The 17,069-nt window shown below is 40.0% G+C and overlaps 1 protein-coding gene across 1 annotated transcript in view; it reads left to right on the top strand.

Annotated features, from left to right (window-relative positions):
* Window positions 1-17,069, top strand: part of FREM2 (FRAS1 related extracellular matrix 2) — a 152,552-nt gene that overhangs the window by 58,792 nt on the left and 76,691 nt on the right. Inside the window, exon 3 of the mRNA XM_061434721.1 lies at window positions 13,961-14,107. Within this exon, the coding sequence (XP_061290705.1) occupies window positions 13,961-14,107 (147 nt within the window). The remainder of the gene's footprint in view (window positions 1-13,960; window positions 14,108-17,069) is intronic.

Genomic DNA, 17,069 nt, shown 5'->3' with positions numbered 1-17,069 from the left:
CCTCCCCTCTTTCTCTCCCCCATTGTGACAACCGAAAATGTCTCCCAGTGTTGACAAATGTCTCCACGAGGGCAAAATCATTAACCCTCTCTCCCTCACTGAGAACTATCAGTTTAGACTAGGTTCAGAGTTGCAAAGTCAATATATTGGCTTTCTAGTGAAAGTGAAAGTCGCTCAGTCGCGTCTGACTCTTTGCAACCCCATGAAATTCTCCATGGAATTCTCCAGTCCAGAATACTGGAGTAGGTAGCCTTTCCCTTCTCCAGAGGATCTTCCCAGCCCAGGGATTGAACCCAGACCTCCTGCATTGCAGGCAGATTGTTTATCAGATGAGCCACAAGGGAAGTCCATTGGCTTTCTGTCTTCAAAGAGTTTTCTGCAACCCATGAATTCTCTGCAGTCAGCATTGTCTCACATCCTCAGAATATTCAAATCATGCCACCAACATTGCATATTACCCAAGTGAAGAATATGTGGCTTATCTTGGCCTGAAAGAGAATCTTGTCACATTGATTGTCATTTTAAGTAGAGAGAGAGGAGTCAGAGAGAAACTTTTACCTGGGGCACTTTGGCAAAAATCTATGTTAAATCGACCAGTTCTACAAGTATATGACATTGACTGACTGTTCATGGTGGGTGTTTTGGTTAGCCATGTTATTTATTCTTGGGTAAATTTTAATATTTTAAGGACTCCTTTTTTATTGTAAGCAAAACTTTTTTTTCATATGGCAATATTCATATGCTCAGTTGTATCATATCGTCCACTGGCAGAAACCTAATATGGGGAATTCCCTGGTGGTTCAGTCGTTAGAGCTCTGCTGGCTCTTTGTGAGGTTGGGGGTTCAATTCTGGGTGGGGGAACTAAGATCCCCACAAGCCAGGGTGGCCAAAGATAAGTAAACAAATAAATAACGTTATTAATAACATTGCTAATGATACCTTTGAATTCCAATCCCAATTGTAACAAGTCCTTGGATAATTCTACCAAATTAACATTTGTTAAAGCAGAATTCAGATTCTACCCTTCTCTACCCCAAATTTCCTTCTTCCACCCCATCATCCCCAACTTATCTCCTCCTTCCCGACTGCACTTTGGCAAACCCTACAAAGCTGGACTGTTTTACTGATGCATATAACAGGCTCTCCTCCTTCTGCACCTGTTTTCCTGGGATTTCTTCCTCTTGGAGTGGCACCATCCTTCTGCCCCTCAAGGTGTCTCTCGTGCCAAGATCTTTGTGGTCCCAGTTGAATGTCCTCCCTCCCCTCCTCTGAGCCCAGATGCTGTATGTTCAGCGTTTCACCTTACGTTTTTGCATTATAATTTACATATGGGTTTTGCTTTGCGCTCCTTGCTAGAGTCTAATTCTTAACAGAAGGTACTATACATGAACCATCCTTATACTGTACAACACGTGTGTTTGTACAGGGCTCTGATTAAGCAAACACGTTCGCTGGATGTTGTCTTATTTCCTTCCAAGGTCTGGTGCTTTAAACTACACAAACCTGTCTTTATACTTACTGTATCTATTGTCTTTTGGCAGCTATATATGACAGTAAAATCACCCAGGGTAGCCCCGGCATAATTTTAAAGGGATCAGAGCAACCACCAAAAAGTTTGATTAATTAAATAATGCACAAGTTGAGCACAAGAGCCAGCTTTGAAAAACTAATCTGAAATAAATGAACAGAAAAGTGAAAACAGACATATGACATTGATGGTATTCTACTCCACTCTCTCCTGGCTTCCCCCCACCCTCTCCCTCCTTCGTTTCTTCCCTCTCTCCTTTCATCCTGGATAGACATCAATGACAAGGCTTTTTTAGTTTGTCACAGGAGCCATACTAGGTAACCAGTTGTGATACAATTCCATACACTTCTTTTTAATTTTCAATCTAAAAATCTAAAATTTCTGAATCTCGCTTTTACTTCTGACAACAAATATATCTAAAAACGTGTTAATGACTCATATTTAAAAACAATGGCAATAGGTTAACCTAAAGCTTGAATTTTCAGGGAATTCTCATGTAGCACTAACATCCTAGGACACTAAGTTAAAAATCTTGTTTTATGGATAGAATGCCTTTTGTGTTGCCATACCACACTAATCCCTCCATCCTAGCCATCAAATTTAAATTGTGGTGATAATATAAACAAGTTAGGTTAAAGAAGGTTTCTTTTTTAACGACCAGATTAAAACACTTCTGGCATTTTCCCCCCCTCTTTTATAATTTTATCTCAAAGTAGATATAACACATTTTCAAAAGACAGTCCAAAATAGAACTCAGTGTATAATCCTTGTTAATTGTTGTGGCTGTGTCTTGTAGTAATGTGCATGGTCCTCTCATACAAATAGGAATTAGGGAGCCACCTCACTTCACAGGGAATTAACTAAATGGTGCTAAACCGGTTACTCCAAGAGGTACAGGAGAAAGAACCGTGGCTTTCATTTCCCTGCAGAGTCTCCTTGGGGTTGGGGGGAGGTGTCTGGCGCCACAAAAGGAATTAGGCTCCAGTTTGAACAGAAACCTGAAGGCTATTAAGTTTATTTTAAGAATGTGTTGCCAGAGATCTAATAAATTTCTCCGTTGCCGCAGGCAGTGCATGCGTGAAATCTTGCTGCACCAGGTGTTTGGTTTTTTTTTTTTTTCCTTTCCCCAAAAGCAGGAGAGGGTGTGAATCTTCTTGACAGACTTAACTGACACATTTTTGATGAAGTAGTTATTGTTTCTATGAAAGTATGGTGGTTTTCAATTTTACTCCTATTTGTAAATGGGGAGGGGGAGAGGAAATGATAGAAAATTAATTATTCCTGGTTGCTTTTAAAAGAAAAGAGTAAGTCTCCCCACATTTAAATATGTATATAATATTTGATCATTTTAAACACATGACTTTTATGATTTTCTGCTTAACCACAGTGCTTGAGATCACAGTCTCTTAAATGGAAAGACCAGTAGACTAGGAGTGAAAACCTCCGGGATTTATTCCTCTTCTGCAAATAGCTGCTTTGTAATCTTATTCAAATCACAGCCTTTCCGGATCTTGCAAAAACAGGGCCAAGAGAAAAGATGCAATCAAGAGTTCATTCTTGCTCTAAAGTGCTTGGAGTGTGTACATGCCTTGTTCAACAACATAATTATTTCTTGAATTAGTTAATGTTCTTGATTCGAATACAGAATCCCACTTTCATTTTCAGAAAATAGTCTCCCCAGTTACTCATGTTACCACTGGAAAATGATGGCGCTAGTTTTTAATTTTGACTGCACGTGATCAGCTTGGAACCCGCCTGTTGTAAATGAGAGTTCACCTTGAAATTATACATTTGCCTTGTCCTTTGTCCTCTCTAGAGCTACCTCTGAATTCCGTATCCTAGGCATATATACCAAGAGAGAAGACATTCATTCCACCAGGTTTAAAATCCTAACGAAGAAAGCAAAGTATTGCACGATTAGGTTTGATTAAGGAAGTATTTTTAAGCCCTAGGTTAGGAGATACAAGCTCATAGTTCTCCCCTTACTTTTTTCATTTTGTTACAGGCGCTGAAAATAAGCACATTCGTTTTTTCTCTAGAGATGGAGTTGGGGGAAGGGACATGCTTGGAGAACTCTGGAGGACTCCTGCAGGTTGGGGCTTGCTGACTGACCCAGCTGTGGCCCTGATGGAGCACATCCGTTAACCTGGAAGAAGAGTTCTCCTCCCAGCATCCCTTGCTTTGGGCTATGGCTCCCAGTTCGTTCATAAAACCAAAGGGTCATATCCTTCTTAACTTTTCTGTGATTCAGTCTCAGATATTTGAAAACTGACCTTCATACCCTTGTTTCCCTACCTAATTCTTATTATTTGTCAGCCTCACTCTGCATAACACAAGAGGGCTTCCTGATGGTCCAGGGAAGCACACTCAGACCATCAGTTTTGCTTCAGTCCACAGGCAGTCATTTAGAAATTAGGTTAAAGCAAATTAAAATTCAGCTGGAGTCACCTATACATAGAATGGTGACCTAAGGGAAGTGATGTGATTACTCAGAAGAAGTGTAAAAGCAGTACTAGCAGGCTGTATCTGAATCCTAGGTCTATCACATACTATTGATGCTGTTGTTGCTTAGTCGCTCAGCTGTGTCTGACTCTTTGCAACCCCATGGACTGTAGCCCTCCAGGCTCCTCTGTTCATGGGTTTTCCCAGCCAAGAATACTGGAGTGGGTTGCCATTTCCTTCTCCAGGGGATCTTCCCAACACAGGAATCGAACCCACATCTCCTGTGTCTCCTGCATTGCAGGTGGGTGGGTTCTTTACCATTGTGCCATCTGGGAAGCCCATGTCCCAGTGGTAAAGAATCCACCTGACAATGCAGGAGATGCAAGAGATGCAGGTTTGGTCCCCAAGTCTGGAAGATCCCCTGGAGAAGGAAAGAGCAACCCACTTCAGTATTCTTGCCTGGAAAATCCCATGGAGAGAGGAGCCTAGTGGGCTACAGTCCATGGGGTCGCAAAAGAGTTGGACATGACTGAACTAATGCACACTAAAGCTCAATTCCACGCGGCTTATGTGATAGTTACCCAGATATCACATTGCGTGTGTGCTTTTTTCTTAGGAAGGGTGTGTGTGTAAGTGCCTTTCCTAAGAATAGCCTAGAAGACCTCTGCACAAGCATATGTATCCATAGAAGTCAACGTGTGCTATGCTTATTTCTCTCCCCCTCCGGGTCTTGGTCATGGTGCTTGTTTTTCTATACATTTCTACATATATTCTCTATATGTCTCTGTGGATCTGACCCCTTGTGCTGTGCACCCTAGTTTTTAGAACGTGTTTGATAGTGGGAGGGCTTCCCCTGTGGCTCAGCAATAAGGAGTCTGCTTCTGAATGCAGGAGATGCAGGTTCAATCCCTCGGTCTGGAAGATCCGCTGGAGGAGGGCATGGCAACCCACTCCAGTATTCTTGCCTAGAGAATTCCATGAACCGAAGAGCCTGGTGGGCTACAGTCTATGGGGTCGCAAAGATTCGGATACGACTAAGTGACTAACACTTACTTACTCCCTCTTTGTCTTTAATATCCAGTTACTTCAATAGAAAAAGGAGAGGGAAATAAATATTGAGTAAATGTCCTGAGCTCCTATCAAATTCTTTGAAGTTCCCCCTTTACTGAATTTCTTATCTCTGTTCTTATACTTAATCTTCCAGGAACACTTCACCTCCCCTCCCCACCATCTCGCTGAGTATCCAAATACCTGTGCTTAAGACTGCATTTAAACGCTATCTCTGCCGTGAATTTGTCTTTGATCCCCTCAGGTCAGCATAATCTCTCCCTCTTGTGAGCTCCCCCAGCTCTTTATCAGTGCCGCTCTCCTAGCAGTTGTCAGCCTCTAGCTTATGCACATTATCTATGTACTCAAGCCATCTTCCATGGTTGAGTGTCAACTCCTGGGGGTGGAGGGTGGATGTTAAGAGCTAGTTGGCTCCAGCTTCGCACCTGGTGCTTTTCCATAAACAGTAGAATCCACCTGACTATAAGGGCCAGAAAACAGAATTCCAGGAGCTCTCAGAGGTTCTGTTATGGAAGATTCTAAGGTCAAGCAAATTTTTGTTCTTTTTTTTTTACTAATTAATTTTTCTTATTGGATTATAGTTGATTTACAATGTTGTGTTAGTTTCTCTTTGTACAGCAAAATGAGTCACTTATATCCACTCGCTTTTAGATTCTATTCCCATGTTGTTGTTCAGTCGCTAAGTCATGCCCAACTGTTTGCAAGCCCATGGACTGCAGCACACCAGGATTCCCTTTCCTTCAGTTCAGTTAAGTTGCTCAATCTTGTTTGACGCTTTGCGACCCCATGGACTGCGGCACATCAGGCTTCCTGTCCATCACCAACTTCTGGAACCTACTCAAACTCATGTCCATTGCATCGGTGATGCCATCCAACCATCTCATCTTCTGTCGTCCCCTTGTCCTCCTGCCTTCAATCTTTCCCAGCATCAGGGTCTTTTCCAAGGAGTCAGTTCTTCGTATCAGGTGGCCAAAGTATTGGAGTTTCAGCTTCAGCATCAGTCCTTCCAATGAACACCCAGGACTGATCTCCTTTAGGATGGACTGGTTTGATCTCCTTGCAATCCAAGGGACTGTCAAGAGTCTTCTCCAACATCACAGTTCAAAAGCATCAATTCTTTGGCTCTCAGCTTTCTTTATAGTCCAACTTTCATATCCATACATGACTACTGGAAAAACCATAGCTTTGACTAGATGGACCTTTGTTGGTAATGTCTCTACTTTTTAATATGCTGGCTAGGTTGGTAGTAACTTTTCTTCCAAGGAGCAAGCACCTTTTAATTTCATGGCTGTAGTCACCATCTGCAGTGATTTGGGAGCCCCCCAAAAATAAAGTCTCTCACCATTTCCACTGTTTCCCTATCTATTTGCCATGAAGTGATGGGACTGGATGCCATGATCTTAGTTTTCTGAATGTTGAGTTTTAAGTCAACTTTCTCACTCTCCTCTTTTATTTTCATCAAGAGGCTCTTTAGTTCTTCTTCGCTTTCTGCCATAAGATTGGTGTCATCTGCGTATCTGAGGTTATTGATATTTCTCCCGGCAATCTTGATTCCAGCTTGTGCTTCATTTAGCCCAGCATTTCTCATGATGTACTTTGCATATAAGATAAATAAGCAGGGTGACAATATACAGCCTTGACATACTCCTTTCCTGATTTGGAACCAGTCTGTTGTTCCATGTCCAGTTCTAACTGCTTCTTGACCTGCATACAGATTTCTCAAGAGGCAGGTCAGGTGGTCTGGTATTCCCATCTCTTTCAGAATTTTCCACAGTTTACTGTGATCCACACAGTCAAAGGCTTTGGCGTAGTCAATAAAGCAAAAGTTGATGTTTTTCTGGAACTCTCTTTTTCAATGTCTTTCATTATCTATCTCCCACAGTTTGCTCAAACTCATGTCCATTGAGTTAATGATGCTATCCAACCATCTCATCCTCTGTTGTCCACTTCTCCTCTTGCCTTCAATCTTTCCCAGCATCATGGTCATTATAAGTATTGAGTAGAGTTCCCTGTGCTATATGATAGGTTCTTATTAGTTATCTCTTTTATATATAATAGTGTGTATATGTCAATCCCAATCTATCCCTCACCCCACTTCATTCCTGGTAACCATAAGTTTGTTTTCCCCATCTGTGACTCAGTTTTTGTTTTATAAGTGGGTTCATATATACCATTTTATAAGATTTGATGTATAAGTGATATCACATGATATTTTTTTCTGTCTGACTTACTTCATTCAGTATGACAATCTCAAGCAAAGTTTCAAAGTTCATCCTAACACCAAAAGGGCAATGAAATAAATCCCTTATTTTAATTTTAATTTTTGATTTTCACAATAATTAATAACACTGATGCTGATGGTAGTTGCATGGCCACTGCCCTTACTTTCTAAGAGAACAAGACTGCTTAAGAATCAAATTATCAAATTTTCCCTATAAATTAGGTAGTATTGTTATCTTAATCTTTTCTATATTAATATCTATCTTTACTGCTGATTTAAAGCTTGATATCCAGCTTTTTCAAACAGCCATATATTTGATTTCCAATTCACTCCCAGGCTGAACTTTATTCTAAACAAATGGAACTGTAGCAAGCTAGAGTCAAACATGACTGAGCAAATGAACTGAGAACTGAGCAAGCTAGAAAATCTTAGGGCTTCCCTGGTGGTTAAGATAGTAAAGAATCTGCCTGCAATGCAAGAGACCCAGGTTCGATAAGAAAATCTTAGCAGGTTGGAAAAATATTACCACTGGAATTATGTTCTATTGGAAGCTAACTTTCTTCATGAAAAAAAAAAAAGTTGTCAGAGCTTAAACAGGCACCCAGAAATGACCGTTTATTTAAGCACAAGTCAAAGTGGATACACCACCAGTTTTGTATTGAAAGCAGTGTGCTTTGTCTTTACAGAAATTAGGCAGCCCTAAGTTCCTAGGGAGGGCTAATTGAAGGTTGTGACTCTTTGTTATTCTAAAAAAATCTGTTGTGTTCCCATTGAGAAAGAAGCTGAAGATGACTGAAGACCAGCTGGAAAAGTTCAAAAGAGGTCTTTTCATCACAGCCTTAATGGCTGTGCTGTCAGGGTTTGGGGACAAAGCATTTGGGAGTGTGGTTATCAGCTGTCAGACACCTGTTGTATGGATTTATGACACCGGTTACGACTTTAATTTGTTTCCAATGAGAATAGCTTCTTGATGGCAGAATCTCTTAGAAAACCAAAGAATGATGTGGAAGTGAAATTTTGTCAGTTTTTTAGGTTGCTTGCTGCTGCTGCTGCTGCTAAGTCACTTCAGTTGTGTCCGACTCTGTGCGACCCCATAGACGGCAGCCCACCAGGCTCCCCCGTCCCTGGGATTCTCCAGGCAAGAACACTGGAGTGGGTTGCTGTTTCCTTCTCCAATGCATGAAAGTGAAAAGTGAAAGTGAAGTTGCTCAGTCGTGTCTGACTCTTCGAGACCCCATGGACTGCAGCCTACCAGGCTCCTCCATCCATGGGATTTTCCAGGCAAGAGTACTGGAGTGGGGTGCCATTTCCTTCTCTAAATTCATCTAAAATTTCATATTCAGTAAGCTGTGGCTATTATTATTAAAAGGGTCAACACTGATTATTCCTATACTTTGAGGTTTTATGGGAATCTACATGGTAGGTAACCTGTAACATGTAATAAATAACGTGTCTTTACATTATTTTTCTGTGGACTAGTTTTTGAGACTTTATTGAATTTGCTACAGTATTGCTCCTGTTCTATGTTTGGGGCTTTTTTTTTTTTTTGGCCACAAGGCATGTGGGATCTTCGCTCCCCAACCAGGGATCGAACCTGCACCCCCTGCATTGGAAGGTGAGGTCTTAACCACTGGACCTCCAGGGAAGTCCCTTTACATTCTTTAGATGAAGTACAGAGTTCCATGTGCAAGACTGATTTTATTTTATTTTTTTTATCCTTAAATCTTTTAATGTTGCAGAATTTCATTCCTTTGAACTAAAAATAGGAGCTGCATCAAAATGAACTTATGTGCAAGGTCAGTTTTAATAATCAGAGTTACAATAAAGTTCAGCTTAGCTCTTCAGGTCCTTATAGTACTCCTGCACAATAAGTAGTGCCTAAAATTTTGCAGATTCTGAGATGCAATATGATTCCCGTATGTCGAAATCAGAAGAGTCCTGTACTATTTAATTCTATTTAGAGTGAAGCTTTATACACTAACATTCTAGCCTCTAGTAAGATATCTACTTAAAAATCCTCAATGTAGACTGAACACTGAGCATTTAAAACAATTACCTGGACTGAGTCTTGGTCTTGTGAAGCAAAGTTTCTCAGTGTTTCTTTGGAATTTTATTTCAAATAAAAGCTGAAAGGGGTGGACATATGAAGTCCTTGGTGGACTTATTCAGCTGTCTGTCACTTGAAACCCTTGATTAACCAGTAACCTGGCACTCTGATCCTTCCAGGACATAAACACCAACTGGAAAATAAGCTTTATAAATCTGTAAGTAGAGGTGAAATTGGCCATCCCTAAGACCATCTCTGCTACTTTATAATGCAACAGAAGGGTTAAACAGGGCTTTTGTCATCAATAACCTCTGGAGGTCTAATCTAGACAAATCCAAATTCCAGTAATTCACATTCATAGGCAATCATTTAAAATCTTTACATAGTGTTCATAGACGTATGCAAGACACTTCAGAAAGAGTGCTATGAAAAATAATTTTATTTCGGAAATTCTCTGGTGGTCCTGTGGTTAGGACTTGGGACTTTCATTGCCAGGGCCCCAGTTTCTATTCCTGGTTGGGGAACTAAGATCCTGTAAGCAGCATGGCACAGTCAAAAAAAGATTTTTTTAATTAAAATTTTTGTTGTTGTTTTAAAAAGATACAGCGCTAAAAGGGATATGTTACATTTATATAGGATATTTATATTGCCCGATAAATGAAGCATTTCTGAACTTCTTTCAACCAAGATGTTAGAGTGTCTAATTCATTAAATCAGCATTTTTCTAACCGTAAGCAAAATGAACTCCCTGCTCTCCTAGGTCATGGGTTACAATGGGAGGAAGCAGAGTGAACAAACAAAAACGAAAGCGTAAATGGGATACGAGGTTGTGGAAAGCACTGTAAGGAAAAATTACCAGAATAAAGGTGCTCAAAAAGGCTGGGTTTTTTATTGGTGTTTGCCATTTCATATTGAATGTCAAAAGGCCTCATTGACTTGAGATTCTTAAAACGTACAATATTTAGGAAAAGGGTAATATTTTCCAGAGTATTTCAGGAAAGAGAATCAGATCTTAAAATTAGCTAAAAATGATTAAAGAGAAATGGTATGCTTAATGATTTCATTCTTAGACATAGGGGGAAGAGACAGTCAGGAAGAAAGTATACAGAACTATAATAAAATTCATTTGTTGAACACTTTAAACACAAGAGTTACTGAATAGGTCAGATGTGATTAATCACAGTCAAGTCAAACTGTAGTATGTGTTTTATTTTTATTTTTTGTAAGCTGAGAACCGTTAAGAAATAAGGAATAAAACAGGAGTTGCAAAGTATCCATTTTATAACTGAAAATCGTATTTACTCCATAGGCCTTTTATCGACAGTCAAGGAAGAAGTCGGTAGACCTCACGGTGTCCCTGCCATTACACTGGCTTTGGACTAGCAGGATGAATTTGACCAGGGCCTGTCCTGGGGTGGGGGAGTCGGGGGGGTGCTCGGGTAGAATAAGCATGAAGATAAAGAATTACAATTACCCTGATTGAAGATACAGAAGAAGTACCCACAGCATGCTAAGCCAGGCTTCCTGAGCTGGTGATTTGGCCTTAAACAAATAAAGGAGGAGCAGGAAGCTACAGGTATTCTGAGCAGAAGACTTCCCACATGCAAAAATCACTCATCAAGTTCAGAAAACAATGAGAAGTTGGGTATGAGTGGCTGTTCCTCCCCATGGAGAAGCGATGGGACATGAAGCTGTAGGTATTCAGATGGACTGACTGGCTTGGTACAGCTGGACCAGAAGTTCGGAAGAAAGTCCAGGACTTGATGGAGCCACAATCTGAATGAGAGGGAAGTGTAGCATAAAGTTGTTTTCAAGTAATAATGAGAAATCAGAAAGCTGTTAGGTATTAATTTAGGTAATTAAATGTTATTCTATTTTTGTTGGCTATCTATGACTTTTTAGAAGAAATGTTCTCAATAATAGAACATAAAGGCAATAATGTAAAAAAGTATTTTTAAAGACAGCAAGACCAGGTCTTGGTGATGGTAAAAGAATGAATGGCCACTCTCAGTCTCTGATGAAAATGACTACAATTAGGAAATGTGTATAATTAAACAGTAGGAGAGGATATCCAGTAAATTGCAAAACTGCCCAAAACAATCGACAGATGAACAGATGCAGAATTACTGAGATGAGAGGGCTGGAATGATGACAGGAGGCTTCATGGAGGAGATGGTAAAGGGAGACTTTGAGTAGAAAGTTCAAGCATAAGAGTGATGGGGACATCATCACTGTAGGCAGGAGAGTAGAAGGGGCAAGAAGAGCCAGGGTGACAAATTCACGGAGCAGCAAGACTCTTGGCTAAACCTCAGAGTAAGCAGGTTAGAGGCAAATGGAATAAGACAGGGCAGGTGAAACCAGAAATCTGCAAAGATTGCCTCATGGCTTGATGTGCGCTGCAGCTGTAGGGAGATGGGGCAAAGGAGGACTGAGGATTTAAGGCAGATTAAGAGTCAGGCAGTTGGTGAGCTGGGTAGATTTGAGAATGCTTGGTGCATCGCGAGGAACCGGCGAACTTTTGTCGAAGGAGGCTACATTTGTATCACACTGTAATGCATGCATCGGAGAACGCAATGGCACCCCACTCCAGTACTCTTGCCTGGAAAATCCCATGGACAGAGGAGCCTGGTAGGCTGCAGTCCACGGGGTCTCGAAGAGTCGGACACGACTGAGCGACTTCACTTTCACTTTTCATGCATTGGAGAAGGAAATGGCAACCCACTTCAGTGTTCTTGCCTGGAGAATCCCAGGGACGGGGGAGCCTGGTGGGCCGCCGTCTCTGGGGTCGCACAGAGTCAGACACGACTGAAGCGACTTAGCAGCAGCAGTAGTAATGGATGCATGCAAGGCTTATATCACTTGACCCAAGCCTTAATTAACATTACCTTCATTTTACTCTCCAGATGAGGAAACAGAGGTCTAGGAAAGAAACTTACTCAAAATCAAACAGCAGATAGAAGTGAAGTAGGCTGTGGACTCCAGGTTGGGGAGCACTCAGCCTGTGCCGCCCACCCCCTCCAGAACAGTACCCATTATCTAGGACATGGCAGGCACAATTAAGAACAGAATGTGGAAGGAACTCCTGTTCTCCAATCTATTTATCTTATATATTAAAACTTAAATGAAAAGTTGAAACATCTTCAACCCCACCCATCTAAACACCAAGCAGCTCCCTACTTGTAACGTCTCATGTTATATTCCTGCATTGACAAGCATCAATATTGTTTCTGTATTTTAAGTGTTTTAAGTATTTCAATAAAAATTTCATATTTTTTTGTTTAATGGCTGAATTCTCTTTTGTTTATTTTTATATACCATAAAAATAATAAATTCTAAGATTTTCTATTTGGAGGCTAGTACAGAATGTATCGCAATGCACAGTCCCTTACAAATATATTTTTGCTTCTCCCATAGAAGGACTTACGAGAGCACATGGTATGAACATCTTTTTGTTTTTACATGCATTGCCATGTAGCTGTCTAAATGGCTTGTGCTAATTTACGATTTAAACAGCAATAAACAAGAAAAACAATTTCCTTACGTAATCTCAGCTGTACTGGGTGTCCTCTTTCATCTTTCGCACATGTCATTTCAAAGCTCAAAGATGCTGCAATTAAAAAAAAATTTTTTCCAGCAAAGATGAACATTTTTTTTCACGTGTTTGTTCACTCACTATGTTTCTCCGTGTGCAGATTTTTTATTAAAGCCTTGATGTTTTCCTGTCTCATTTCTCTCTCTAGCATAGCCTTGTGTGAACTCAGAAGGGAAGAAACTGAAATTAAAATTGTGCCTCTAGCTGTGTTTAGTATTTGGGCTTTTTCCCACCCTTTTACAGAAAGGCTTAAAAGCAATTATTGATGCCTTTGTTTATAAACCTCACCTTACTCTGAAATAATTGGTGTAGATCAAAGGAAATAGAAGGATACATGCATAGTGATCAGCTGATAACCACTTCTCTTTTCTTTTACCTAGCAGAGCAGCTTTCACATTATAGAGATCACACACAAGGTTTATTTTCCCCCCGCATAGGAAGCCAGCTCCATTTTGAGGGGATGGGGGGAGGAGAAAGCCTTATCTTCAGAGTAGAATGAAATCAATGAAAGGAGCTGTCTGTTTGCTCTAAGGAATGGAGTGGACTCTAGCGGGGAAGGGAGGCGGAGAAGGGATATTTGTTTTTCCTTAAGTGGTTATAATTAAAGCCTTCCACCCAATTGCTCAGTGAACCAGAAAAAGGTATTTGTGAAGCTGTGTGTGTGTGTGTGTATGGTTAACACCACGAAAACGACTTGCAGCATTCTTTTTGGCAAAACTTGCTCTCTAGCGGCACCTTGTGGGGAGTGACTCATCCTTCAGCTGGAATATTTGATTTTGTGAAGAAACAGAATCGCTTTTGGTAGTCCTGTGCTCCTTCCTAGTAATCCATTTCCCCTGCTAAAGACTAAGGCATTTTGCGAAGATTTATGTCAGCTATTGTGTGTCTTCGTAACAATGGGTGGACAGTAAGCTGGTTTTCCTTGGATATATTCTAGATTGTGAATCAAGCCAAGTAACTAGAGGGATTCTTAATGCTACATCATTTGAGTCATCTTTGGAATGTCTAAGGTCATTCATTAAAGAGAGCACTAATCTGAGGCTTTACACTTTTGTTTTCCAGGTGGAAACAAATTAACCAAGCAGCATTTTCGTCTGAATTGGGCATGGATCTCCTTTGAAAAGGAATATTACTTGATCAATGAGGACTCCAAATTTCTAGATGTCATGCTTAAGCGTAGAGGTTATTTGGGAGAGACTTCCTTTATAAGTAAGTTTAATTTGCACTTCTGTCCCCATATCCCTTTTTCTATCAAAATTTCATGATTTTATAATAATTAAAAAATGTTTCATTTTTTCTGGTCTAGGTTTAAAGCTTAGGGAGAGATTGACACTTAAAGGCTCTTTAAACTGCTAAAAAAAACATACCAAAAGTTTTGTGTTGAGGCTAAATCAAAGAAACAAAGCTTGAAAAATAAGGAATATGTAATCAGAATATATATCTCTTCAAAATTTCTACCTACATATGATGTTGCCCTGGTATAAATTAATAACAAAAGGGCAATAATCGCTCATATGTGAAAATAATTTAAATGTCACTAGATCTTAGAAGGTTGTTTAGTTGCTCAGTCATGTCTGACTCTTTGCAACCCCATGGACTGTAGCCTGCCAGGCTCCTCTGTCCACAGGATTTCCCAGGCAAGAATACTGGAGTGGGTTGCCATTTCCTTCTCCAAAATCTTAGAATAGGCTCAAGCAACTCTGTAATTTATAAGATAAAAGTCTGCTGAAATATCAAATTATTAAAGCTAGTTTGATAATAAGTAAACAAGAAACCTACTTAGTGACCTATTAGGCATTGAAGTATAATTTACTATCTGTTGCTTTCAAATGTTCTAGTAGGTCACTAAAAGTTTCAAGAATCCTAACACTACATAAAAGGTATACGTTGCTACTTTTTTCCAGCATTAACAGAAAGGTGTTAATAAACATTAATCATTTTTTGCTGCTTTACCCGTTTATGTAAAACTGAGAGTCAGAAACACATGAGTAAAAACCTTTATCAGCTCTAATCTCACATTCAATTTCATGTAAGTGTAAAATAGAGAAAAGTAGGTATATTTGTACTTTTAAGCAGCCATTTTATCAGCACAAAATATTTGGCATGTTAGTGAAAAGTGATTGCCTCCCAGGCAATTATATTATTTTTTAGTAGCCTATGTTATATAGGGGCTTCTCTGGTCTCAGTGGTAAAGAATCCACCTGCCAAAGCAAGAGATGCAGGTTCAATCCCTGGGTGGGAAAGATCCCTTGGAAAAGGAAATGGCAACCCACTCCAGTATTCTTGCCTGGAGAATCCCATGGACAGAGGAGCCTGGCGGGCTACAGTCCATGGGGTCACAAAAGAGTCAGACATGATTTAGTGACTAAACAAGAACAGCAATGTTATACAGACATCTAGGCTCATAGAGTTTTCATGGGGTGAAATAGCTTTCATTGAGAGTATCAACTAAGGTAAGAATCTAGGGAAATGTTGGCAAAATAAAAAAGCGGATAACCCTGTGTTTGTTTCCAAAATGATTATTTGAAATTTTACTGGTCCACAAAATTAAAAAACTTTTAACAGTAGATCCATATCAATGCACGTACACACACACAGACACACAGACACACACACACACACACACACACACACACACAAGCCCACACATACACATTCCACACACCAAGCTTTTGCCAGGACCACTGTCCCCACCCACCTGCCAGGATTCCTCCTGATGCCTGCATGCAGTATATTAATTACCCCTGATTTCAAAAATGCTTTTTGTTGTTTTAATTTTAGAGGAGGGTTTTCCACACCGTGCTTTGCCAGCTCCTCAAGATTGTTCTAGCTTCAGAAGTACTGGTTGACCCTTAGACCCATCCCCCAGCTTTGCTTTTAGCACATGCCTCATTGTAGACAGTCATTTACAGTCTGTGTTTAACCTTCCAGAGCACAGTGAATGCTCTTATTGCCCTTAAAGACCTGTGCTCTTTCTCTGCACACACAATGTGACCTTCAGATCAGAAATCTGATTAATTCTGTCTTACATGGTCAGTGAGAGATGTGCCTTAACTGTGCTTTGTGCTTGAAAATATAGCAGATAAGTTGCAGGGAAAATAATAACTAAAAAATAGAGCATCTTAGCGACTCTTCAGCAAGGTTTCATCTATTTGCTTGTTACCTAAATTCCCACTCCTAGTATGTGAATTTAATTATTCACTCACTTAGTCACTTGATAGGAATGGGAAAGTTAATAGTTGAAAAATATTTTCAAAATACCAAACGTAAAGCAGAAGCAATGTTATTACAAATTCAATAAAGACTTTAAAAATGGCCCACATCAAACAAAATATTTTTTTTAAACTATCTTTTCAGATTTTTCTCTGTTGCACTTTTAAGCTGGATGCTAAAATACTGAATGAGTGCTCTTTTTTTTCTCCTGCAGTTATTTTTTTCAATGAACCAGTATTTCCTTCTAGTATGGAAACCACTCACAATCCTATAAAGGCTCTATAGCTCTACTAGGTTAACCTCACCAGGTTACTTAGTAACCTGGGGTGATGGAAAGTTGGAAAGACTTCTGTGCATGGCCCTCACTCATCAATCATTGAAGATGGTAATAGAATTTACATTAGGACTGGAATGGGAAAGTCAGGTTAATGTAAAGGGTGATCCCATGGAAGTTCTACAATGGATATTTTTTCATATTACTGTTCCCCTACAGCCTCCAATTTTATGTATGGACATTTAGAATTGGATAGTTTTATTATAGCTAATGGGGCTTCCCAGGTGACTCAGTGATAAAGAATCCACTTGCCAATGCAGGACACTCGAGTTTGATCTCTGGATAGGGAAGATCCCCCTGGAGGAAGAAATGGACACCAACTCCAGTATTCTTGCCTAGAGAATCTCATGGACAGAGGAGCCTGGTGGGCTACAGTCCGTAGGGTCACAAAGAGTCAGACATGACTGAGAAACTGAGCATGCGTGCATTATAGCTAAAGACAGGAGTTGCTTACCTACAGGCACACAGATAATAAACCATGAGTTTTATATATGTATTTTCCCAGAGATAATCGTTCATTTTATAACCATAATAACCCATTGATAAATTAAATCTGTATTTGCATTTCACAGAAGAAATTCAATTTCAAACATATAATTGCTTCCAGTTATCAAACATTTACTA

The sequence above is a fragment of the Bos javanicus genome, chromosome 12 (genome assembly GCF_032452875.1).
Source record: "Bos javanicus breed banteng chromosome 12, ARS-OSU_banteng_1.0, whole genome shotgun sequence".
Taxonomy (NCBI): domain Eukaryota; kingdom Metazoa; phylum Chordata; class Mammalia; order Artiodactyla; family Bovidae; genus Bos; species Bos javanicus.
Note: the sequence above shows the minus strand (reverse complement) of the source record. Positions and strands in the feature narration are given on the sequence as shown.